At 50.6% G+C, this 26,295-nt stretch overlaps 1 protein-coding gene across 1 annotated transcript in view; it reads left to right on the top strand.

Annotated features, from left to right (window-relative positions):
* Positions 1–22,401, top strand: part of Plxna4 (plexin A4) — a 426,662-nt gene extending 404,261 nt beyond the window's left edge. The window contains exons 26-32 of the mRNA XM_051175888.1: positions 6,555–6,658; positions 7,155–7,254; positions 8,733–8,923; positions 10,017–10,186; positions 14,486–14,698; positions 19,742–19,892; positions 22,185–22,401. Of these exons, the coding sequence (XP_051031845.1) occupies positions 6,555–6,658; positions 7,155–7,254; positions 8,733–8,923; positions 10,017–10,186; positions 14,486–14,698; positions 19,742–19,892; positions 22,185–22,280 (1,025 nt within the window). The 3' untranslated portion in view covers positions 22,281–22,401. The remainder of the gene's footprint in view (positions 1–6,554; positions 6,659–7,154; positions 7,255–8,732; positions 8,924–10,016; positions 10,187–14,485; positions 14,699–19,741; positions 19,893–22,184) is intronic.
* The last annotated feature ends 3,894 nt before the right edge of the window (positions 22,402–26,295 follow it).

Genomic DNA, 26,295 nt, shown 5'->3' with positions numbered 1-26,295 from the left:
GCTACTGGAATCATTCTGAAAGGGTATTTTTTTTTTTTTCAAATAAGAAATCCCTGTATGCAATAAAAGATACACCCTCTTCTTGCGGAATAAGAATTGGTAGCAGCTCTCCCTCCCCCGTTTGCATTTTTCTGCCTGGTGATGGGAAGGACAGATAAAGATAATGGGATTTCTTCTTCTTCTTTTTTATTACCCCCCCCCCCCCCGCCATTTCTCTCCTTGCAAGGTAGAAGTATAAGAAACTGGATTGTGAGTGAGTCTTTCCTCTGTCCCTGGTGTCTGGAGCAGGGCATGGGCCTGTGGGCAGAGCTGTGGTGAGAGAGGCCTCAGCCTGCAGTTTCCTCTGGATACATGCATACGAATGCCAGGGTCACTCTCCTCCCTCCCCTCCTCAGGGCCACCACCTGCCTGCTGAATTCTGTTTTGACCCAGCACATGTTCCAGAGACAGACTGTGTCAGAGAAAAGCCGCTGGAGCTTGAGTTGGTGCTATAACCTTGTGATCCAGCTGTGGGGGAGGCTGAGGCAGGAGGGTCCCAGGTTCAAGGCAGGCACGCCCAGGCTACAGAATGAGTTCAAAGCTAGCCCGGGGAACTTGTTAGACCTTGACTCGGGGTGTAAAATGAAAATGAGAGCTGTGGATGTGGCTCAGTGAGCGGTAAGTGCTTGCCAAACACACACAAGACCCTGAACTCAAAAGGCCACTGAGCTGTGGCTGGGCCATCCTTTGCCTCTCCCGGGCAGGACACTTCATAGTTCACAGGCCCTATGCTGCATTTCTATCTTGGAAATTACTTCTTTTAAGTCCTAACTTTCACAGTTCAGTAATTTTCTGCTTGAGAATTTCTCATGATGTCTTCTTTTAAAAAAAAAAAATAATTTCAGATGGTCGCAGTCCCCCCACCCCAATAAACTGGGGTCAGTTTTCTCTTTCTTGTGTTTTTTTTTTTTTCAAAGGTCTGGGCATTTAACTTAGGACACTGTGCGTGCTAGACAGACACTCTACCACTGAGCTATATTCCCAGACCGCTTTCACTTTTTGTTCTGAGACAGAGTTCTCCACTAAGTTGCCCAGGCACTTTGGAACCTGTGATGTTCTTGTGTAGCCAGGATTACAGGATTACAGGTACCAGGCCAGGTCTCCAGCTCTGTAAGCTCTCACTCCACACCCAGGACGCTCTCATAGCTTTTCCGATTGCTTGTGGTCCCTGTCCCAGATCCTTCAGAGTAGTGAGTATGGAGAGTCGGGGCCTTTGCCGAGGCTGTCATGGGCTCACCTGCTCACAGGTGTGCACAAAGAATCTTGTTCCTCCTCCCGCGTCCCACAGGTTCTGTGTGATGGGACAGAGTGGGCTTCTGGAAAGAGCCTGCCACAAAGCCCACAGGGGGAAGTTGAGGTAGCTGTTAGAAAGTGTGGCCTCTAGGCTCAGGCTTCCTTCTCACTTCGCCTGGGTGTCTCCTGGGACAAAACCTCCTGAGCGTGAGCACAGACAAGAGCGAGCGCTGGGCTCAGGATCCCCTGGCTAGAATAAAGGGTGAAACAGGCTATGCTGCCATTCTTCCCCAGCCCTGTGCTCTCTGCCTCCCCCTGCCGTGTGTGTGTGTGTGTGTGTGTGTGTGTGTGTGTGTGTGTGTGTGTGTGCGCGCGCGCGCGCGCATGTATGCATGTGTGAGCCTACCTATAGAAAATACTGCAAGATCCAGGGTTGAAACTGCAGAGGCACCGTGGGCCCTGGGGGTGGTTTACCCCTCAGTGTAGCATCTCTAGGAGGCAGGGTCTCCTTCCTTCCGGGTCAGCTGCAGGTAATGCCTTCTCCACTCTGATCCTGGAACTCCACTGCCAAGCTCATGCCTCCTCACAGATGTGTGTGCACATTGTTCCCATCTTCCATCAGCAGCCCAAGTGCTTCTGGCCCATGTCCTGAACACTCCTGTGATCTGTGCCCTGTCCCTTGCCCCTTTACCTTTCCGCAACCCACAGTCTTTAGCTGAAGCTCACACACTATGGTCTGGCCTCCTGGATCCTGTGGGCATCCAGATGAATGGGGGGATGGGAGTCCAGATGAATGGGGGGATGGGAGTCCAGATGAATGGGGGGATGGGAGTCCAGATGAATGGGGGGATGGGAGTCCGGATGAATGGGGGGTGGGAGTCCAGAAGAATGGGGGGATGGGAGTCCAGATGAATGGGGGGGGAGAGTCCGGATGAATGGGGGGATGGGAGTCCAGATGAATGGGGGGGAGAGTCCAGATGAATGGGGGGATGGGAGTCCAGATGAATGGGGGGGGGGAGAGTCCAGATGAATGGGGGGATGGGAGTCCAGATGAATGGGGGGATGGGAGTCCAGATGAATGGGGGGGATGGGAGTCCAGATGAATGGGGGGGGTGAGTCCAGATGAATGGGGGGAGAGTCCGGATGAATGGGGGGTGGGAGTCCAGAAGAATGGGGGGATGGGAGTCCAGATGAATGGGGGGATGGGAGTCCAGATGAATGGGGGGGAGAGTCCGGATGAATGGGGGGATGGGAGTCCAGAAGAATGGGGGGATGGGAGTCCAGATGAATGGGGGGATGGGAGTCCAGATGAATGGGGGGTGGGAGTCCAGATGAATGGGGGGATGGGAGTCCAGATGAATGGGGGGATGGGAGTCCAGATGAATGGGGGATGGGAGTCCAGATGAATGGGGGGATGGGAGTCCAGATGAATGGGGGGGATGGGAGTCCAGATGAATGGGGGGTGGGAGTCCAGATGAATGGCTGACACTGAACCTCAGGGGTGTTCCGAATCTGGGTTTTCAACATCATGGGCACAGTGCATACAGGACAGTATGTGGGTGGGAAGCCAGAGCTAGACTCTGGGAGGCTCTAGGACAACGTGGAAGGTTGGCCAGTGTAGACATGCAGTGGAAGTGGGTTGCTCCAATGGGGTAACTGTGGCCAAATCCTGGGGAGCAGTTTCCTTGTTGACGAACTGAAAGCCTGCCTGGGGATTTAGTCGTGCTGATTGTACTCCACACTCCCATCCTCCCAGAGATCAGCTCTTGGTGGATGCCAATTGGTAGCCAGTGCTTCTTTATCACAGGCCCCAGGAGTGGGATCTCCAATAGCAGCTAGCTACCCAGCCCCCAGGTTTCCTTTCATCAACAGCGGATTGGGATGGCACAGAACTTCATTTTTTAAAAAACCATTCTGATCGTTCAGGTAAAAAGCACATAGCAATTTTTTCTGTGTAAGAAGTAACAAAAATAACAGGCTTAAGGGTTCTGAAAGCAAGGCTAAGTGCCCCCTAATTCCATCTTACAATCCTTATATTGGTATTTAAGGAGGCATCCTTAACTGTTTGAGACTAAAAGACAATAGTTGCCACCTCCCACGTGCTCACAGATACACCTGCCCAAGCGTGGGGCTGGGTTGGGGATTGTAAGACTGGGCAGACCAGAGGCTCTTCTTGTAGCCCTAGACCCCATGGCCAAACACTGGCATCAGTGATGTGTGTCTCATCTGCCCACTGCCCAACATCCTTGCCAGTGTCTTGGCTGTGGGGAAAACATTCCATCAAGATGTCAGGGCATTGTGGAAAGGGAAGCTCCAGGCCCAATGAAGACAGCCAGTGACTTATCCGACTCCCAGAGCTCCAAGTGGGAGTTTAGTCGGAACAGCCACCTGCCACCATCAGCGTGGCCACAGGTGAGGGTAAAAGCCCATCCCTTCCTCTCCCTTCCTCCTCCCAGCACATGGCTGGCCTAAGAAGGCAGTACCTGAGCTGCATCTACCCCCAGCGTCTGCACTGAGAAGACCCAGACAGAGCACAGAGACTCCTTTGCGGACACTGAGTGACCCCTGGGTGTGACCCCTATGAAGATCCCTGGGTGTGAGCTCAGCTGGCCAGTACGATGAAAAGCGGTCTGGCATGATGGCCTCTGCGTCTGGCTTCCTGGGCTGACCTGCTTTTCATTCTCCTAGTTATACTATGTGGGACAATAAGCAAAGACCAGGTCACATTTCTCAGTTCCCATAATCCTTTTCCCAGGCTGCTAGCAGCAGCTCGCAGTTCACCTCCAACTGTCGCTCACTGTCCATCTGCTATGGATGGACACATGCAAATGTGAGGTCCTCTTTTCACTGCTTATAAAACAAGCTGCCATCACCGAGTCACAGGCACCTTTTCTTCATTCGCTTGTTTGCCCGCTTTTCCACCCATCGAATGAATATTTGTCGAGTGCATCCTGTGTCCTGTGCACCATGCAAGTCCTGCTGGTAGACATCTAGCATCATCGATTTCTTACTCCAAGGACAGTCTTTGCCCCTGGGGAGACACAGCCTTTTTCTGCCCTACTTTTTTTTTTTTTTTTTTTTTTTTTTTTTTTTTGAATGGGGGCATGGAAACAGACTGACTCCCATTTGCTTACATAATTACTGGACAAGACCCACAACCATGGCTGCTAAGTATGTCTGGACAGGCTGTGCATTGCACAATTTCAGGGGGAGTTTTGCAATGGAAATCCTGCACTGGGGCCCAGAATCAGTAGCTTGTTATCATCGCTCAGATGCCACCAAGACTGCTGTGGCTCTACTAGAAAGGGCACCAGTATGCTTGAGGGCTAGGAGCTGGGCCTTAGGGAATATCTTCTCCGGCCCAGCTGATAGGCAGAAGTGCAGAATGCCGACCACCCTCAGTGGTGTACTGCCTGCATGCCATCCATACAGCTTCTGACTCCCCTAGCACCATTCACCATGCAAGCAGAAGATGCTCACTGCCATGTTCCTCAGCCCAGCTGCCCTTCACCGGGGTGCACTGCACTGAGAATCAGCTGCTTGACCACAGCAAACATTCCTCCTCCTCTTGCGTGAGAGCTTGCAGACCCATGGGGAGTTTAAAAAGCAGAGCAAAAAGAAACAGGGCAGCCCACTGGCAGATGGAAACAGGGGCCATCAGGTGCCACACAGAGTACTTCCCTTCTGCATATCACCTTTCCAGCCCCAGGCTCCAATCGCCACCAAGGTCATCTTCAGACCTCAGAGGGAGGCATCCCTTAATGACTTTCCACTCCAGTGAGCAAGCAGGCCTCACCTGACCCATCCCTTTGAATCTTAGTGTGGTGGTGCTAAGCTGGGCATTGAGGGTGTCCCGGTAAAGCAAGGCTGGGATTGGATATCAGGATCTCCTCTGCTCCTCCTCAAGGCAAGATGCTTCCCTTCTGGGCCTGGATTCCATGCCTGGTGGAGTCAACAGTTCTAACCACAGCACGCAAAATGAGGAAGAAATAGAACTTTCTGTGCCTCAAATGGGGCCAGAAGGGGAGGCACAGCCTGACCTTGGCAGGAGGGAAACGAAGTAGGGAATCTGCACATATGTCTCTAGGGCCCACAGAGGGAAAAAAAACTCTGGCAGGCCAGGCAGGCAGTGTGATGCAAGAGATGCCTGCATCCATCTACATGGACTCTGAGCAAGCCAGCCCACTGTGCTCTGCACAGCTTGGGAGTGCCAGCAGCTGCAAGCCAGGAAACACTGTCAGGGGGTGGGGGGTTGGGGGGGGATAGGGAGAGACTGCCTGGAAGCCAGACCAGCAGCAGCTTGGCCTGGACACATGTTCTGTTTGACTTTAAAAGACTAATTCCTTTTGGGTGTGTGCTCATAGAAGCGGCATCTGTATGTGTGTACACGCACACACGCACACACACACACACACACACACACACACACACACACGAGCACATGTAGTAGAGCCACCATGTACATAATATACTTTCACCTGCATATTTCAGTATTATGACGCGCCCTTGTCCATCCATATGTGATCTGTGCAGAATAGGGCAGAGGTTTTCTGATAAGAAGCAAGCTCTTAGCTCCTTCCTTTTGTGTGATGCATCAGCAAGGCCCTGGGGTGTGGATATTGGAGTCGGGGGAGGGCAGGGAGGTAGGGATTTAATATGTATGTATGTGTATTAAAATATACTAAAATAATTAAGTGCTGTCTAGATCCCAAGATGGAGGCTATCCACATCAGTTTTGTGGAGACAGGCATTCAGGGATTTAAGAACGGTCCAAACACTTTTCTTTTTTTAAGCCCAGTCCTGTTCTGAGGGTGTCCCATCTCTTCCCATGAGGGTTACCTCTGTGAGTGAACACCGGCAACACAGATTTCCCCAGCGCAGGGACTTTCCAGTGCAGCCAGTGGGTGGAGCTGCTGTGATGGTGCCACCTGAACTTGTCAATGCTGTCAGTGCCCAGCACTTTGTGTCCTGTTGAGTTCCTAGTTGACTCATCCCACGGACACTGCATCGCACTTCTTGATGTGGTGAGCGCTCACAGCAAACACGTACGGGGAGGGCAGGTGGTGTTATGCATCCCTCTTTCTTTTGACTTAATGCATTGAATTAGGACCAGAACTCAGGCCCTCTCTGCCTCGAGAGCATCTACATCCGTCCCTTGAGAGACTTGGGCTTGCACTAGTCCATCTGAATGTGCTCTGGAGCTGGCACCATGTGATACTTACACGGGGTGCTCCCAGGAGGGGCCAGAGGGCCTTTCTGAATTGCCACCACTCTCCCTGCAGAGTGGCGACAAGGAAGCGGGGCAAGGATGATCCTACAGGATGAAGATATCACCACCAAGATTGAGAATGACTGGAAGAGACTCAACACAGTAGCCCACTACCAGGTGAGCTGACCACAAAAGCCAGGAGCTGGTCAAGGAGGTCTCGAAACACTCACTCAGGTTCGATGCTAAGTCCCCAGTGCATTCTTCATCAGTAATCCATGATCCTAGGTGACCCAAGGGAAGCTGATGTCACCCAGTCAGAGACCCCCCCCTACTCTCTTGGGAGGTAGGATAGCAACATGCATGCTTCTTGTAGGGTGTGGGCAGATTCCCCAAGGACCCGAGCTCAGAAGGCCTCCTGAGCATTTAAGGCTGGGTGATCTCCAGAAAGCCTGGGGAGGGAAAAGTAAGGGAGGGGGGAGGTCCTGCCAGAACTTGCTCTCTACAGAAGCCATAAGCAGCTGGTACTAAGGTCTTTGTCTTGTCTTATCAGAAGGGAAAGGAGTTGTTCCCAGCAAGGTGCTAATTGTCCCTCAGTACCCCAAATAATCCTCATTTCCTGGGATGGGTGGGAAGAGTTTCCATGCCCAGGCCCTTAGAAGCCTCTACCCTGTAGGTGCCGGATGGTTCTGTGGTGGCATTAGTGTCCAAGCAAGTGACAGCCTATAATGCAGTGAACAACTCCACAGTGTCCAGGACTTCAGCAAGTAAATATGGTAAGATGTCCTCAGCCATCAGGGGTGGGAGGAGCTAGGAGTATCCTGAGCAAGTGTTGTCAACAGACCTCATTGGTTTGGGGAGAGGAGCAGGTCAGCTGACCACTGGGGAGGAGAAGCTAGGATGGAGCGGAGGTGACTGGTACCAATCACTAGCTCTAGGGCATAAACATGTACCATGGCTGCAGGCAAACAGAAACCTAGGGCCCGGAATAGTTGAATTGGTAAAAGGTTTGTCATGCAAGCATGGGGATCTAAGTTTGACCCCCCAGAATCTATGTAAAAATGCCAGCCATGGTAGCGTGTACTTGTAATCTCAGCTCTGGAGAAGTGGAGTTAGGAGGGGACCCTCAAGCTTTCTGGCTAGCCAACTTAACCTAATGATGACCTCCCGACCAGTGAGAGTACCCATCTCAAAAACCAAGAGGGATGGCACCTACGAAATGGCACTCAAGGTTGACCTCTGACCTCCATACATGTACATACACATATGAATGCTCACCATGGAGAGAGAGAGAGAGAGAGAGAGAGAGAGAGAGCGAGAGAGCATGCATACACAGGAAAAGAACCTAATCTTCATGAGGTTGTACAGTGTATAAGGCTCACCCTCCCCCATCATCTCACATCAAGTTCACAAATAATCTAGTCAATTAAATAATTATTACTTCCTTCTATTATTTACATTGCTAAGTTGTAACTCAGAAGCACAGAGGTTAGATGATCAGTAAAGGTCACCCTGTTATGCAGTGTCATGAAAGGGAAGGAAGGAAATGGGCTCTAGATATAAGGCAGAAGCTCTAGAGACACCCTGCTCTGTCACTGATGTGTTGGGGGACACCTGGCCACCATGCACAGTGACATTCTTGTAAAGCAGGGTTTAGGGGAAAAAAAAGACAACAAACACAGGGTATTGTGGACAATAAAGAGGTGAACATATAGGCTATGCATGGGCATAGCAGGGCACCATCCACTACCTGTCCAGTTCCCATTTATCACGACTCAAAATATAGGAAGGAGGCTCAGCAAGAAGACAAAGTGGCCCAGGCCAGAGGGGGACAATGCCAAACAGAAGCCCTGGTGAGCCCTCACCTGCCCAAGATTCATTAAGGGAGACAGCCTACCTGCTCTTACATGGGCACTTAATGCCACAGGACTTGAAAGCACGCACAAGGAAAATTGTAACAGAAGAACACGCTTACATTTCTACAAATTGAATAATTAAGGGTTGACTCCATGCCAAGTACAGGAGGAGAGTGGCCTAAGTGGGTGGAATTCGCTAGAGATAATTCCTGGAGGTGGCAGGAAAGACATAAGCATTTCGGGGAATGTGCCACATGGAGGCAAGGAGATAGCACCAGCCAGTAGCAGAAGGATCGCACAATAGTGGCGTTGGCTGGGGAGACGAGCATGCTGGGAGTTGCTGGGTCCAGAATTGTACAGACTCATGCATACTGGGGCTGGGTTCTTTCCATTGGCAGAAAACATGATCCGGTACACAGGCAGCCCTGACAGCCTCCGTTCCCGAACACCCATGATCACCCCTGACCTGGAAAGTGGAGTCAAGCTGTGGCATCTGGTGAAGAACCATGAACATGGAGACCAGAAGGAGGGGGACCGGGGGAGCAAGATGGTGTCTGAAATCTATCTGACACGACTGTTGGCCACAAAGGTATGGAGCATGAGAGCCATAGTGTGCTGGCAGTGTGTGGTTGCAGGAAGGGCCTTCATCTGCCATTCAAACACTGTGGCCAAGGGCTGAAGAGATGGTAAAGAGCTTGCTAGACAAGCATGAGAGCCAAGTCGGATAGCCTCGAGTCCTCCTCAGAACAGACAAGCTGTGCACAGTGCCTTGCTCCTGCCGGGGAAGCTGAGAAAGGACCCTGCCTGGGGTTTGCTGGCCAGTCAGGTTAGCCAAACTGCAAGTTCCAGATTCAGCCAAATCCCATCTCAAAAACTCTGGAGAGGAATCTGGTTGCCCTCTGGCTTCCATATATGTACACACATATGCACACACGCCTGTACACACACATAGCCACATACCACACATACGCATAATCGCTAGCACAGTTGCTAAGTGGGCACCAGCCCCTCTGGCACCAGTACTGCCTGGGATGACTTAGGATGGAGCTACAGGATCCTGCTCAACCTGTCACTCCAGGCAGGTCCCAGCAGACACGAGCACACAATCTGAAGTTCCGGTCCCACCCTCCTCAGCACCCTTCCTCAGCTACAGACACTTGCTACATCTATTCCCATTCTCCTACTATCCCTGGGCGCCATCACTAAGGAAGGAAACTGAGGCTGTATCCATAGCTCTGCTGATGCCATTTCTAACCCTGATTGGAGGGTATTGCATGCCTACAGTTCAAACCTTTCTCTTCAGAGTCTAGGTTCTCCGGTCTCTCCGTGGACCCAGATGGTCATTAGCCAGGGTAGGAAGTAGCCAAATGGAACCAGCAGATTGTATTTGTCAGCTCTAACCAAGCATACTCACTGGCGTTTCAAAAAGGCATACAATGGCACTGGCAGAGAGGCGAAGCCAGACCCTGTAGCTGGCAGAGGAAGGTAGTTTTGGCCATATTATCTGTCTTCTGTCTGTGATCTATGAAAGGGGAGGAGGTCTGATGCACAGTGGCCCCCACTGTCAGGCTTAGCCAGGAGGCAGAGCACTGACCTTGCTGGCCCATCTCCAAGGTAGCTTTTGAAACTCCTCCTCAGAGCTGCCTAGGCTGGGCGGGATCTAAATGTGTCCCCTCCCCCAGGGCACACTGCAGAAGTTTGTGGATGACCTGTTTGAGACCATCTTCAGTACAGCGCACCGCGGTTCTGCTCTGCCCCTAGCCATCAAGTACATGTTTGACTTCCTTGATGAGCAGGCTGATAAGCATGGCATCCATGACCCGCATGTCCGCCATACCTGGAAAAGCAACTGGTGAGTGAAGGGTGGAAGGGCATGTCTGGAGAGGTCAGTGACCTGCCCACCAAGGCCTGCATCAGAGAGACTGGTTTTCTGGAGAGGACCTGGCCACTCTCTACCTCCTATATAGGTCTCCACTCAACCACACTTGTGGTGATATCTTTCTTGCACAAATAAAAGCCTGTCTGGGGGTGAGAGAATGGCGCTTACCACTAGCTAACCATAGAGGTCTGGAGGTCTGTACAGAGAGACAGGAAGTGAGTTGGCTGGGCAGAAACAGGATATAATCAGGGAGAAAACAGGACATCGCTCTCTTCTCTGCTGAGACACTAAGGAGGTGAGGCGTGCTGTGGCTTGTTCCCTCTCTCTGATCTCTCAGCGTTTCCCTTTATACCTGACTGCGGCCTTTTATTATACAGAGCAATTAAGAACTCCCATTACACACACTCTCTGGTCTTCCCCATCTCCTCCCTTCCCTCTCCTCTAATCTCCTTTTGTACCTTTATTTCTAGCCAGTTATTCAGTCAACAAACTTCGAATCCAATGAGCAAACGATAACACATGCCATCATATCCAGGCCACTGTCACATCCAGGTACTTTCTGGGTGTGGGACAGTATGTCCAACCCTGAGGATCTTAGACTAATTACAGAGTCCCTGTCCTCAGTAAGCTGGCAGATGAGGATATGGAATAAGAGAGGCAGTTGTCTATATACATGGGCAAATACTAGCACAGAAAAATGCATAAGCTGGACAGCATTTCACAGTCTTATCAGGAGGATTTTGAGACATGGCACCTGGATTCTAATCCCACCCAATACGCTTATCTTTTCCTTCCCCAGGCTCCTTTCCAAAAGCTGCTAAGAATCATTTTGTGTTCCCTGGGGGGGGGGGGGGACACAGGATCCCCTAACTACTGACAGCACTCCGAGCATCTCCACAGAGGTCCCCTTTCTCCTTTGAATGCACAGTATCCTCCCTGACATCTGTATAAAGTGGGTGTTTCATTTGAGGTCGAAGTCACAAGGCCAAGCATCAGTATTCAACACAGGATGCAGAACCTTGAGGGAACAGGGCTCAGTAAATATTGATGAGACGTGGACAGATGATGGCCTACTTGGAAGTTTTACCTGGGGCACAGCTAGTCTCATCCTCGAATCCCTGTCACCTTTAGATGGTCCCCTTTCCCGGCCATTCTTCCCCAGCCTTTCCTTCTGAAGCAGCAGAGGAGTAGTACTAGGCTCAGCCATGCTCCGGGGCACAGGCAGGCACCCTGAAGCCCATGCAGGGGCTCAGACCTGAAAACTGAGGTGAAGTCAGCCTGGGGTCTCACTGCTGTTCTCCTGAGCATGCTGTGACCTTTTCCTCTGCCACTTGCAGAGGAGCACTAACCCCAAAAGAGGCTCAGGCCGTGCATCATTCTTACCGTCCTTCTAAAGCAGGGCCCCTAGAATCTGGGGCCTGTTACATGCAGCCACTCTTGTGAAGTGGCTTCCTCCTCCCAAGTCCTGTCAGTGTGTTTCTTGGGAGAGGCAGCACCTGCGAGTCCATATATGTCTGACAACCAATCTTTACCTAGTGTCAGCTACCTTCACATGGAGTAGGTGCTCCACCAAGCTGGACTGGCGTTGGCCAGGGAGACAGGATTTTGCAAGCCACCCTAGGTGTCAGCCTCCTTTGTGAGTCATCCCAAGATCTCAGGTGCTGCACAGAGACCTGGCCTGGGGCATGGAAATTTCCACTCTGGATGTAAGCACACTCCCCTTGACTGTATCGGAACCGCACCAGCTGCAAGTTCTCCCTCAGAAGGCCATCTGCCCCTGGCCTGACCCCCTGGTACCTCCAACAAGATGCAATTAGGAATGATCAGCTCTACCTGTGGACCAGAGTTCATCATTGTCCCTGCTGAGGGCATTGTCTCTTTATTCCTGACTCACAGTGTGACTTGCCTGTCTTCCCCAGGTCCCCACAGGTTCTCTGTTAAATAACACTCCTTGTCATTTAGCCGGAGTGACTGCAATCAGCCAGAGATGAGTGTCACTACTGATGTTAATAACATGCTAATATTTCATTAGGCAGGAGCCTTAGTGGTACCTTTGCTTCCTGTATGGTATGCCTGCCTCCCTACAGGCTCCAGAACAGGGAAAAACAGTTACTGCAGCCTTGTAGGTTCCCAGCCCCTCTGATCTGAGTGGGACTTAGGGAAACCCAGAGGGATTGCAACAGGAGAGTTGACTGGTTGGGAAACTGAGTCTCTCATTCAGAGTTCCAAGCCCAGTGATCATAGCCGCCTCTCAGGGAGGTTGAGAGGCTACTGTGAGCCTCTGTACTGGGGTGCTCTCAGTCGGTTCCCTTTCTCCCCTGAATGCCCAGTGAAGAAGCAAATGACAGACACCAAGTATTAGCAGACCTCAGTGTGCCTGCCTCAGCCCTATGTGGCACTCATTGTAGAGACTCACTAAATGCTTGTTGATAGATTGGCATCTGTGAATGTCAGATCGTCCTGTATTTACAGTGTTATACAGACTGGCTGCTGGCAGCTAGAACAAGAGGAGAAATATTGCATCCAGTGCCCTGAAATAATGTAATTCAAAGATGTTAAGTTCTAAGAGGCAAGCCAAACACACGCAGGCATTGTAACCATCACCAACCGTGAGCACAGCCACCAAAACAACAATAAAACATCAGGGGAAGAGGCAGGAGGCAAAGAGGTGGGAGCGGAGAGGAAGAAGAAAGCCATGCCTGCACTGTCCCCTCCTTACCGGCAGCCCAGCTGGCTGGTGGGAGCTGCAGAGGCGGAAGGTTTCGGGGAGAGCACAGCCCAAAGCTCTCCTCCTGCAAGCCTTCTGTCTAGCAGACACAGTGACTACAGAATCAGGCTGCATTGCACAATTATCTCCTCTTTGTCTCTGTATGTGGATTTCTCTACCTGTGGCCCATCCAAGGAATACACCAATGCAGTGTTTTTAAAAAACAAATCAAACACAGGCCTGGGGTTGTTTGAGCCCTAGGTTTGCTCCCCAACACCACATAAAACTGTGTTGTGGTGCACACATGTAACCTCAGTACTTGGGAGGTGGAGGCAGAAGGATCCTCAGCTACACAGTAAAGTTCAAGACAGTGTGGGCTACATGAGATCCTGTCTTAAAAAAAAAAAAAAAAAAAGGCGGGAGGATGGGGAACCTGGGAGAGAGATAGCTTGGTTGGTAAAGTGCTTGCCATGCATGCATGAGGACCCAAACCCGATCTCCAGCACCCACAGAAGAAACGGGTTATGGTGGTACACACTTGTAAGTTAGCACCAAAAAGGCCAAGGCAAGATGGTCTCTGAAGATTTCTGGCCAGCCAACTTAGCCTAGTCAGTGAGCCCCAGGCCAAAGAGAAACCCTGCTTCAAAGACTGAAAACTACAAGTCTGACGGGTGACCTCTAGCCTCCACATGTACAAAATCACAGGTATATCCCCCCTTCCTTCAGACACTGACACACACAGAGCAGCAACAATGGAGAACAAACTCATCAAGTGTCCCTCTGAAGAGGCTCTGCACCGGTGGATTTGATGCCTAGCTCAGTCCCGACATTCTCTGCTCCCAACAGCAAATGTTGTTTGTGTACACTTGGCTTCGTATATCCTCCCTGCAAACCTGGAATGCAGGATTCCTGAAGACAGGATGTGTCCCAGTCATTGTATTCCCTGTTGCTAGCCTAGCTCTTGGGAGGCAATAGGTATTGACTGGAAGGCAGAAGGAGAGGGATGGGATACTATGGGTTAGATAAAGGGCTGGTGCTATGTGTCAGCCTGGTGGTAAAGAGTCATCATATGGTCAAACTCCCCCCCCCCCCAGTGCCAGTTCCTTCACCAGGCACGAAGTAGCTTATGGCACTAGACAGGAAGCAAGGGTGTGACTTCTGCCAAATCATCCAGTAAGCAGCCATGTGCAAAATCTAGATTCTTTCGAGTCCCTGAAAGGATGTTGCCAGCATCAGGCAAATAGGAATGAAGTTCAAACCCTGCTTTGAAGCATACACATAGCTGACTCGGATGCCAAAAGGACGGTGTAGAGCCCACATCACAACTGGGTCTCACATCCTCTCACGTTCCTCCAGGGGTACATCTATAGATGAGATCCCAACCTTGCTGATATCCTGTGTACTGAATAGACCCTCATCCCCTCCTCTCCCCTTAACTTTCCATGGCAGTCACATATGGTTCCTAAGCTCTTTGAAAACTAGCCATTGTTCCTTCTTGGAACTCTCCACCAGGCTACACCCCATCACCCCATCACCCCTGACCAGCTGCTCCTTCCCTCCAACAGCCTGCCCCTGCGGTTCTGGGTGAACATGATCAAGAACCCTCAGTTTGTGTTTGACATCCACAAGAACAGCATCACGGACGCCTGCCTCTCTGTGGTGGCCCAGACCTTCATGGACTCCTGCTCCACATCGGAGCACCGGCTGGGCAAGGACTCCCCCTCCAACAAGCTGCTCTATGCCAAGGATATTCCCAGTTACAAGAACTGGGTGGAGAGGTGAGTATGGCCCATGGAAACCTGAGGGTGCCTGGCCACACACCCTGAAACAGACAGTACTCCCCTGCAAGCAGGTCAAAGCTGCCAGACTAGTCACTGTCATAGCTGATCCTGCACCTGAAACACCCACAACTCATAGCCTCCACATTGAAGCAAGCACTGGGAACCATGGCTGACCTTACTATGTGACCCACATCCCTATATGGAACACAGCATGGATCTTAGTGACTGAAGTGTCTTTTTTTATCCCCAAAGGAGGGAGACGTGATCCCTGATCTTCTTTCCCCAACACACACACACACACACACACACACACACACACACACACTCCACTCATGCCTATATCCACATACACCATACACATATCACATACACACACACGTTTAGCATGTATACTCTGCATACGCATAGACCAAATCTACATGCATTCACAGTATTGAATGAATGCACAGGCACCATGGGCATACACATGTATACACTGTGTATACACGAAACCACAACTGTACACATACATATATCTCCATGCCATCCATGTCAATTTACATATACCATACACATAGGATATCTGCGTGATTCATAGCATCCATCTTCCCGTCCACCCACCCACCATCCTTTCTCCAACCCTCCATCCACTTCTGCCTCTACCTGCCTGCAATGGTGACCCCCTGCAGACTTCCCACCTTTACTCTCCCTATTGGGTTTTTGCCTGTGGTTGAATTTCAGCAGAGAGGAGAGCCTCTTGCTTCCCTCAAAACTCTTGGCTGGGCACTGATCCTCACTAAGGAGCAAGAGTGAGTGCAGACTCCAGAAGCTGGTGTTTGACTGGCTATCACTTTTACCATATCACCAGAAATTTGGTTTGGCTTTTCTTTGCTTTTGTTTTGTTGTTTATTTGAAGATATATGTGTGTGTGTGTGTGTGTGTGTGTGTGTGTGTGTGTGTGTGTGTGTTATACAAAGTAATGGGCTTTCATTGTGATATTTTCTACATGAATACCATGCCCTCTGCTTATAAGTACTCCATTACCTTCTGATCCCCCGATTTCCTTGGATTTTAGCCTGGGAGACCCTCAAGGCTGTCCCTATCAACACAAGCCTGAGTCGTTTGTCATCTGCAGACTTTGTCTGTAGGAGCTGAGTAGAGCAGAGCTGCTGTGGGTCCACTAGGGACTGCACCACTGTGTACCACACACTAAAACACCATCTATGACATGCAGCTTAGCATCAAGAGGGCAACAAACTGTCAACATTTAAATACGCTTTCTAAGGAACCCGAATGGATTCTGCGCTGTATAGCTACTGGTCAGTGCTCATTGAGATCCCTGGCTTTAGTTATAGATGAAGGTAGAGCTGGCCCTGGAAGGGAGTTTGGGCAGCTGGTTTTTCATGCATGCATCCACTAGGCTGACACAGATGCGTCCGTGGGCTCCACTCTGGGTGTATTGGACACATGGGAAACATTGGACCTGGCCCACATTGCAGCTCCCACATCTGAGGGTCTGGCAGGATCTGCAAGCTGGAACTGAGGGGATCAAGGAGTGAGGCCCTCATTCTGCTCTGTCTGGAGACATCACTCATCCATTCACAGAGGCATCTGAAAGCCACATTTGGGGCATCATAGCCTGAGGCAGGCTCAAAATGGCTTTTATGTCTGCATCCCCACCCTCTTACTAGAACTCTCAGCTGAAGACTCCTTCCAGTTTCTTTAAACCGTTACACTCAGAGATGCGTGAACATGGAAGAATCTAGATCTCTGGGACCTTTCCCTGAATAGCAGCTCCCTGAGCTCTGATGTGGGAGCCCCCAGGGGCTGGCATCCCACCTAAGTTGGGCAAAGTCCAGCAAGGAGTGTGAACTGAAGCCAGGAGTGGGACCCGGCCTCTCCGTGTCACAGGAAATGGCAGCCAGCCTTCCAGGTTGCCAGGGCTGACCAACCTGGTATGGGAGAGGGGGACTTGGGGGTACTCAGAGCCTCTCTGAAGAGGGGGCTCATTGTAGGCAGAAATCCTGTAAGTTTGAGAAGGTGGTCAAGGCTGACCTTTCTTCCCGTGCAGTCAGCTGCTGAGAACCCTTGTTTGAAGTTCATTGTCAGGGTTTTATCGCATTCTTTAAAAATCGATAAGGCATCACTGCTGAGGTCCCAGCATGAAGGCCAGCTTGGCAAGAGTAGCAAGGAAGCAATTGTATACATGGCAGAGAAGACTCCAGGCAGGGTCAAGGTCAGGCTGGGGGTGGGGCGGCTGGATAGCCGTGGGCTGGGCAGAACCCTGGAGTAGGTAGGCCCAAGTGTTAGCTGAGTCCTGCTGAGAGGGTGGGACCACTTAGCAGCAGGCAGCCTGGGGCTGGGAACAAGGTAGAAAGCCGGTGACTGAGTAGCCTGTAGCCACTTGCCTCCACCCATCCATAAATTTCCAAAGATAAGACCATGTAGTTGAGCCACCTGGGAGCTAGTAAGAGGACCACAGACATGCCCTGATCCAGTCAGTCTCCTCAAGGAAAGAGGAGGGTAAGATATGGGGGACAGGGGGTGACACACACCTGATGTCACATCTTAGACAGCATGTCACCAATCATCTTCAGATGAGAAGGTTCCAGGCCCTGCTCTTGCCCTCTCCACTCTTATTTTTCCAACCCTCCCCAACCTCTCCCCTATCTCTTACACACTTACACACACACACACACACACACACACACACACACACACACCCTAAATATTCTCTTTGGAGAAATGCATTACTCAAGCACCCTGCAGGAGGCAAACTATTGCAAGGGACAGATGTTGAGCATCTTCTGCTTCTAGCATGGAAAAGGCCCTTTCGCTGTGTAGACAATGATCTCTAGCCTAGGCTACTATACCCATCAGGGACTGTGCAGCAGTAGGAACCTGTACTGCTTGTGAGAGGCCTGATAGTGTCACACGCAGGTAATGGGAGCAGCAGAGGCCTTCACAAGTCTGTTGACAGTTATGTCTTCTCTGTGGGAACCCGAGTTTTCCGTCCTGCGTGGAGGCTTTGGTTTCCTACAGATGACAGACTAGAACTGTCTGGACAAAAGCATTGGGCACAGCCATGTTCTTGAGCTGCTGGCCAAAGTACTGAAAATGGGAGAAAGTACTGCCCGTGCTTCTCAGATAACCTTCCCTAGGCAAACCTATCTGGCTTGGTAGTTACTGGGCCCATGAGGCACAGTGGTGCAAATCTCCTTGGCAACAGCAAGGTCGGGACCCATTAGCGAAACCTCTGTTCTTCTGCTGTAATATGGAATGTTGGTATTTATCCAGATAGAGTTTACTCAGGGCCATGAATGGAGACTCCTCCTGGACATTTACTGCCTGGAATGTCTCTAACTCACCCAAATCCTGCCTGTTGGAACACTGAGACAGGAGCTTTAGGGTTGGGCCCGCCTTGTAAAGAAGGTGATGGTCTTCTGAGGTAAAGGTCGCAACTGAAGCAGGCCAAGGATGTAAACACTGTGAGCTTATGGGGGCAAGAAGCGGATGGAGAAGGGCAGGATGGAGTCCAGACGAACCAAGGGCAGCACATCTTCCAAATGTCCTCAAGCTGCTTCCTAAAAGGCCCCGTCATTCAGCCTCTGTCTTATTCTAGCTTAGGCAGCAGGCCAAAGACCACTAGCTCCTTGCCAGCCACAGCAGGATCCACTCTACAGGCAGGTGGGCACTGTGTCTGCTTCAGCAAATGGGTTTCTGGGGCCACAGGTGTTTCCCTCTGATCACCCCCTTTTATGACCGGAGACCAGATGTCTTCTCCTTACTTCTTCCCCGAGGATGCAGTGGCAATCCCAGAGGACTGTAGCCCAAGGCAAACAGTCGTCTCAGCCCTCGCCTGCCTCGGAAGGAAGTCGCTGGTCACAAATTAAGCTGTCTTTCATTGTAGCCCTGGAGCTACAAGTACTTGGCTGAAGGAGCCAAGACCACTTCTGACGGCCTGTCATCCAAGTACTGAGGACTGTTGGGCACAGGCAGGAGTCAGGAGATGGCATGGATAAAGGATGGGAGCACCCTGTCAGAACAGGAAGGGGTAAAAATTGAGCAAGACACAGAGCAGGGCCAGTGAGGACACAGGGTCACCTTGTGATAGAAGCCTGAGTCCCTGGAGATCCGAGGGCTCATAACTGTCACCAGTACTCAAAACCTTGAAGGAGTTTCCTTCCCTAAGCACCATGCTGGCACCTCACCTGCCTTAGCCTGCCTCTTCCCTGGGATCTCCTCTCTCTCCCCCCAGTCTAGTTCCTCCTGCTGCTGGCTTCAGCCCTGCAGTCCCTGCTGCTGGCTTCAGCCCTGCAGTCCCTGCTGCTGGCTTCAGCCCTGCAGTCCAGGGACTTGGTGTTCCATGGGCCAGCAACTGCAATGCCTCTTGACTTGCCGGTGACTCCCCATCTTTCTAGCTGCCTCTTCTCTTTCTCTGCTACCCACAACCCTAAAGCATATTGTGGAAGGAAAAAAAATTAAAAAAAAAATGTGGCTGTGCTAGGGGCGCAGAGATCTCTTCACTTTCTCATTAGGAAACTACACAGCTCTCCTCTGGCTGGGGGGACTCGGAGGTCTGGTGCATAAAATGTCAAATTGCAGAAATTAAAAATGTAAATGCTGGCATCTAATTAACCAGTTGACAGCAGCACACAGCTGCAAGTGACAGTGACTGATTGCCTTCTGCCAGCCTCTCTCTCCCAGTGGCCCCCCCTCCACCTCTCTGCTAACCTCTAGATCGCTCAGGCCATCACGGAGGAGCAACTGTTCAGAAGAAGCCCCAGCCCTGCCGGAGAGGCACAAGGCAAGCGGGAGCCCTGTGGCAGGAGCTCGGAACAAAGTAGATGTTCTTGGTTCTTCTCTCTCCACCCTCCAGTATCCTTCCCTCAGGGCCTCCTATGTCAGAGCTGCAGAGAGCCCTCCCCAGCTGTGGCATGGAAGCCCAGAGGGGACACTACTATGATCCCCAGGAGGTCCCTGCATAGGCTGTCACTGCTTGGAGCTTCCATGTCTCCTGTATATGGATCCCAATTCCTCTTTGTCTCACGGCCCTCACAGATATTACTCAGACATTGGGAAGATGCCGGCGATCAGCGACCAGGACATGAACGCATATCTGGCCGAGCAGTCGCGGATGCACATGAATGAATTCAACACGATGAGCGCGCTCTCGGAGATCTTCTCTTATGTGGGCAAATACAGCGAGGAGGTAAGCTTGGCCCTGCCCTGCCAGGGCCCGCGGACACAGAGACGAGGAGCACGTCTGGATGCTTCCTGTACAGAGACAGCCCCACCACGGATGCCTCTGTTAGGGAAATTCTATCAGCCAGACCCCGGGCAGCACCGTGGACGGAAATAGTCACTGAGGATGAGCTGACCCACACATCCACGTCAGATCCTATTGCCCTCGGTTTCTTTTATTCCTCTCTACCCCTTGCCCTGGGACTGAATCCAAGGCCTCCCACATGTGAGGCAAGAGTTCTACCGCCATTCATTTTGAGATAGTCCCCATAAACTGGCCAGACTAATCTGGAGTTCACTTTACACCCCCAGACTCCAGTCTGGCCTTGAACCTGCCTCCTGCCTCAGCCTTCCAGGGTTTCTAGGAATACAGTGTGCCCCAGTAGACCTAGCTTATTCTCTCACCATGGCTGCCTTTAAATTCTTTTCATTTTCCTCTCTGACCCAATTCTCACTGAGCCAGGACTTCCTTGCTCTTATGGATGGCGTAGGGTGTCTCATGGCACCCTGTAGAGCAGAACGGCCCAGAGCGGAATAGAAACAGGACGGAACAGGATGGAGTCAAATGGAAGAGAGCGGAATGGAAGAACAGAGTGGATACATGGGCAGAATAGAAAGGAATGGAATAGAAGGGGGAAATAGACAAAAACAGAACAGAATAGGGACGGAAAGCATATATTTTTCATTGCTGTATTCTCTAGTTGGAAAATACCGCCTAGGTAACTGCCACTATAGATTCCGCCTTCATTCTGGTTCACATGCAGGTGCTCTGGGAGGTGCTTAGCTGTGTGGATACAAACTTAAGTGGTTTGGGATCCAAGCACAGCATAGCACCCTTCTTGGAGCAGAAGGTAGGAATACCAAGAGCTAAGGCCAGTGCCCAGGTTCTTCTACACCTTACAGCCTTGTCACCCAGAGAAGTTCAAGACCCCTGTTAAAGGATCCCAGCAGGTCTAGATTCCAGTGTCCTACAGTCAATGACAACACATTATATTACTTTATATGGCCCTCATGTTATCAGAAAGTGATGGCGAGTCCCTCCAGGACAGGGCCACTGCCACCAGTCTCCAGACCAGTTTTGGTCCCCAGCAAAGTATTCCTGTTTGTGGCAGTCAAGCTAATAAGCATGTTCCGTGACGCAGCACTGAGAGTCTCCTGCTTCGTCTCAGGAAAACATCCCATCACCTACCAGAACACTTGTCAACTTTTAGTATCACAGCAGTAGAGAACAACTCCTGACCAGCTCCGTAGGCAGCATGATGTCCCCCAATAATCAAACATGCATTAATTAGTCATGAAATCTGAAGCCCAAGGAGCCTCCAGGGTTCCCTAAGTTCAGCCACCACTCTGTTCCCCAACCCTCATCCCTGCCCTTCAGACCACAGAACATCCCACCCTGCTGGCCTGGTGCCTTCTGTGGAGCAGGCATTGGGCCTAGGCTGCCTGTGTGTGAGACCTGGCCTTATCCACGGGACCCAAGCAAAGCAGAGGTAGATTCCAGACAAGGAAGTGTGGCCCTTCAGAAAAGAGTGTGTTTTACCCCATATCGCCAGGCTGGCAACTGGCAGAACCATGACTCAGTGTGGCTTGTCTTGAGTCTCTGGGAAATCCCAGAAACTTTTCCACAAACACCACAATATCCCAATATTGCCCTCTGTCAATCGCCTGACCTCAGAATGGGTTTGGGAGACCTCGGCCACTATATGCCACTTACTGAATAGGAATGGAAAGCATATTCAACTTACAACCTTATTCCTTCAGGGATGTTTGGCTTTTAACAGACAAAGTTAAGTCAACTGACTTTCTAAATGTGGATATTTGGGCCCCAAGGAGCTACCAAGGAATCTCCTCCTTATCGTGGAAGGAAAAGTAGGCCCTGTTAATATCAGAACCCCCCCACACACACACACCCCCACTTTTGCACTGGCTATGGAACTCCCCAGACGCCATTGAGACAGAGGTGACAGTGGCTTCTCTGTATAGGTGTCTTCAGCAATGCTTGTCCTGCTGCTGTCTCTCACAGAATGGAATGCACACATTATCCAGATGTGACAGTGTATGTACTGGTGTCCTGTGCTGCAGGTGACATGCCTCCCACCTCTTCTTACCCTCGTCACTCTGGCTGCTTGCTTACACACTAGTATCAGTAGCAGCAGGCACACTAATGCCCTGACAGTATCCACGCTACCTTTGTGTACCCTAGAAACACTGGCGCACACTTACCCAGACTAGTAATCTTCCATTTCCCATCCTTCCACAGATCCTTGGACCTCTGGACCATGATGACCAGTGTGGAAAGCAGAAACTGGCTTACAAACTAGAACAAGTCATAACCCTCATGAGCTTAGACAGCTGAGAACTGTCCTTCCAGGGCCACCCTGGAGGGAGGGACACACCAAGCCGTGCCTCAGTCTAGATTTTCATCTTTACCAAGTGCAAGTTCCAACAGGCATCAGCAGCAGCAGCCCCCCCCCCCAAGCGCCGCCATCTCTCCTTTCGTTTCTCTCTCTCTCTCTCTCTCTCTCTCTCTCTCTCTCTCTCTCTCTCTCTCTCTCTCCTGTCTCTCCCTCTTTCTGGAGTCTCATCTCTTTCAGCTGCTCTGCCAGTGTGACTGGACCACGTCACTGGCCCCCAGTCAGTCTAGGGACGGCCAGGCCCATGGTGAGAGACCTGACCAGAAGATGTCAGAGTGAGGCTCTCCCTCCCAGCTGCTCCTGGCTCCATGCAACAGCAGCGGGGCTCAAATAAGGACGAGGAGCTGAGGACAGAGAACACTCCTATGCTGCTACTTCACCTTCTGTGTTGAGAATCCCAACTGTGGTCCAAAACCTGGCTTTGGGAAGCAACTGTGAGCTCAGTATTATCTGAAGTAGGAGTCATCACTTGGATCTCCCTCTCCACACACTCAACAAGGGACCAGGCAGTGGCCTGGGTGCTTTGTAACTGTGAGAAAAAAGGCCTTGCCTCCTACAAATGTTGGAGTGGGGGCCAGTAGAAGTTTAAAGATGCTCTCTCAGGGGCCACTGCCTACATGTTTGGTGTCCAGCAGCCTTCCATCTCCTTCCAATAGCCTTGGAGGCCTTCCAAGTATCCATACAGACCTTTCTCCCCTTCCTGTGAAAAGTTGGATAGGAGAAAGCTAACAGTTGCATTCCACCATGGAGATGCTCCTACATCATCTAATCTGGTTCCCAATAGCAGAAATGTAACATGGAGAGAGAGAGAGAGTAAAAGGAAGAGATTATCATCTATGCCAGAAGCAACATTTAATGTTCTCTATTTACCCCCAAGTTCAAGTGCATCCTGACCATAGTCAGAGGTCCATTGCCAGAGCCTCATACATTGTCTAGAGAAGACATCTCCACGCTCCTTTGCCACCATCATCAAAGCTCACAGTGAAATGCAGAGTGCATCTAGGAGATTCTACCTCCAGCCATCCCCAAGGCTCCATCCCCACTGTCTTTAAGACCAGGGCAGGCAGCCAAGCCCTTGTCCCTGTCCCTCCTGCGGAATCTGGTGCCATTGCTATGCAGATGACTTTGTCACTGGACTGTCCAGAACTCTGTAGGAATCGTTTCATCAACATATCAGCTGTCTCTTCAGCGGCTCTTCTACCCCATCCCTTCTGAAGTCATCACTGGAGGAAACATATTTAAGCACAGCCTCACCAAGACAGAACAAGATGCCAGCCAGCCTCAGCCACCAGCTTATACAAAGAAGGGACTGGAGAACCAAGCGAGGTACCCGGTTGGATACAGAGAAAAGTGCATACCTCTAACCACGGCCCTGGAATTTATCTTTCCATCATGTTTTTCCATCTATGGATATGCCATTTTGTGTTAGCCAGTCAAGCAAATGTGTGCTCAGAAATGTAACAAGTGGTTATGACAAGAGGTGGTCATCTAGTGGGTCTTGGGAACCTACAATCTTGAAGAGATCTTAGATAGTGAATGGTCCCGTCTCTACCATAAGCAAGAATTACACACGGAGACAAGAGAGGCATTGGAGAAGGTGGTGTTGATAGCATTCCACATTTTTGCCTTCCTTCATGCTCCATGCATCACATGTCGTCTCTTCCCATCACTTAAAATGAGCCTCACATGGAGAAGGAGCTATAGCATTTCAAGCCAAGGTCACGTGTCACCCTGTACCGTTAAGGACATGTGTCTCTTTGCATATGAGAGAGCAGGGTTGAGGGGGGGCATCTCGACATCTGCAGAAAGCTTGGAAAGAGGATGTTGAGATGGCCTCCTTCTCTGTCCCCAGGCTCCTCCTTCGGTGTCAGTGTAGGGCACTGACTGTTAGTGTGTGTGCGAAGAGCATCCTTCTGTCTGTAGGAAATCAGGATGTCACCTGCCAAGGCTGAACGTTGGCAGCCCAGAGCAGGCAGCACCATGTGGCATTGCTGTGGACAAATAGGCAAAGACACAGCAATGTAGCAAACAGGAAGAGAAGTCTGGGGAAAGATGCATTGGAAGTGGGGAGGGGTGGCAAAAAGAAGACCAAAACAACAAAGGTTTTGGCAACTCAAGCGCCAGGTGGAGACATGAGGGATTTCTATCACCGATTATCACATTTCTTCCACGAAAGCCACAGAACCTGGGAGGCTTCAGGGTGCATGTGGGGGCCAGCCTGAGGGAGCGCCTCAGCTGAGAAGGTACTTTTACACATATGAAGGGTTGGGGAGGAGAGAGATACAAACATACTAAACACAGATTTGAAGGATGGAAGAGGGGTGTGTGTGTGTGTGTGTGTGTGTGTGTGTGTGTGTGTGTGTATAGGTACATGGTTGAGTGTGATTTGATTTTTAAGTTTTGCAGTTAGAAGAAAATGAAAAGCAGCAAAAAGAAACTTTTACCATGACTTTGCTGACACTTTTTTTCCCCCTGGATGATTTTACTGTTATTATTTTGTCGGTACAGAATTTTTCTTTTCCTTGCTTTTGTTAATAAGCAAAACTTCAAACACCTCAGAGAAATATATGTATCAGGAAGAAAGAAGCAAGGGTGGTTTCGCCTTGGTTTCCTGGGTCTCCTTGTTTCTCTTGAGGAGGGCTTTGGGCAGATTATTTTACTTTAATTGGTGATATGGTTCTTTCTGGCACTTCATAGGCAGTCCCTGTGGCCTGCTTTGGGACTCAGAAATTGATGCCCATCTCGCCTGTAAAAACCTTTGCTTTTGCTGTGTGTGTGTGTGTGTGTGTGTGTGTGTGTGTGTGTGTGTGTGTGTGTGTGCGTGCGCGCGTGTTTTCCATTTAATTTTTTTTTTATTGCAAGTGTGACACATTTAAAAGCAAGGCTAGACAACATTGTCCAAAATCTGTCAAATCCTCCCAGATATTCCTTCCAAGCTCCCCCTTGGGATTCTCTAGTTTCCCTTAGCAGCTAGGAGACCCCAATGGTCTGTGACCTCCCAGAGAACTGTCAGAGAAAGCAGGACATATGAAAAAGCGGTGCCTCGCCCTCTGTCCAGCGCTCATTTGCAGGGTGTTGCAGATCTGTGGAAGGTGGAACCTTTACATTTACCGCTTGGAGTTTGTTCAGAGGGTCCTCCTGCTCCCTTCCCTTTCACCTCACCCCTGCGTCCTCCTGCTCCTGACACTACTGGTCAAAATGGTACTGATCACACACAGTGAATGACCGGGTGAGGACTTGAATCTTTGAGGGAGAAGACCAGCAGGCAGCAGAGAGCTTGATGAACATAAGAGAAAGTATAAAAGAGACCAAGGAAGTTATCTGCAAGCTGGCTAGTTACTTCTCTGTGGCATATGTCTCTCTAGGTGTGGGTGTGGTCTGGTTCTGTCTTCATCCTGCCCGGTAAGGAGATGTCGTGATGTTTCTTAGTGCCATGAAGTCCTCAGCTTCTGAGTCAGTTACTTCCTCAGGAAAATACTTTCTTGCCTTTTTTTCTTTCAATACAGTTTTAAAATTAGGGACAGAGTATAAACAGAGAATCCCCCAGACCAAGGTACTTTGCAACCCTGTGCAACATGCATGGCCAGAGCCCTGAAGCCTCCATGTTGGAAGTCCATAGCCCAGCAGTGAGGTCTCATTTGGAAAGAGAAATACTTTTTAATGAACCCCACAGCCCAAGGCAGAGTATCCAGGACAATAGCAAGGAAGCAGGAGTTGCTAGCAGACAAGTCTTTCTGTGCTCGAGGGCTCAGGTCCTGTTTCCACTGGGTTAATGTTGATATGCTACCCGACATGATCACCACCCTAACATTCCATCCTGGAGGTCCATGGTGCTCATGTACCACCCTACACCCACACCTCAATGTGCATGTCTGTCTCCTGACTGCCCTATTCTGGCAGCTAGCTTCCTCCCTAGTCCTCCCTGAACCTCCTATACTGATTCTGATACAGGAATGG

Source organism: Phodopus roborovskii, unplaced genomic scaffold, assembly GCF_943737965.1.
Source record: "Phodopus roborovskii unplaced genomic scaffold, PHOROB, whole genome shotgun sequence".
Taxonomy (NCBI): Eukaryota; Metazoa; Chordata; class Mammalia; order Rodentia; family Cricetidae; genus Phodopus; species Phodopus roborovskii.
This window is presented reverse-complemented; position numbering and strand designations above follow the sequence as displayed.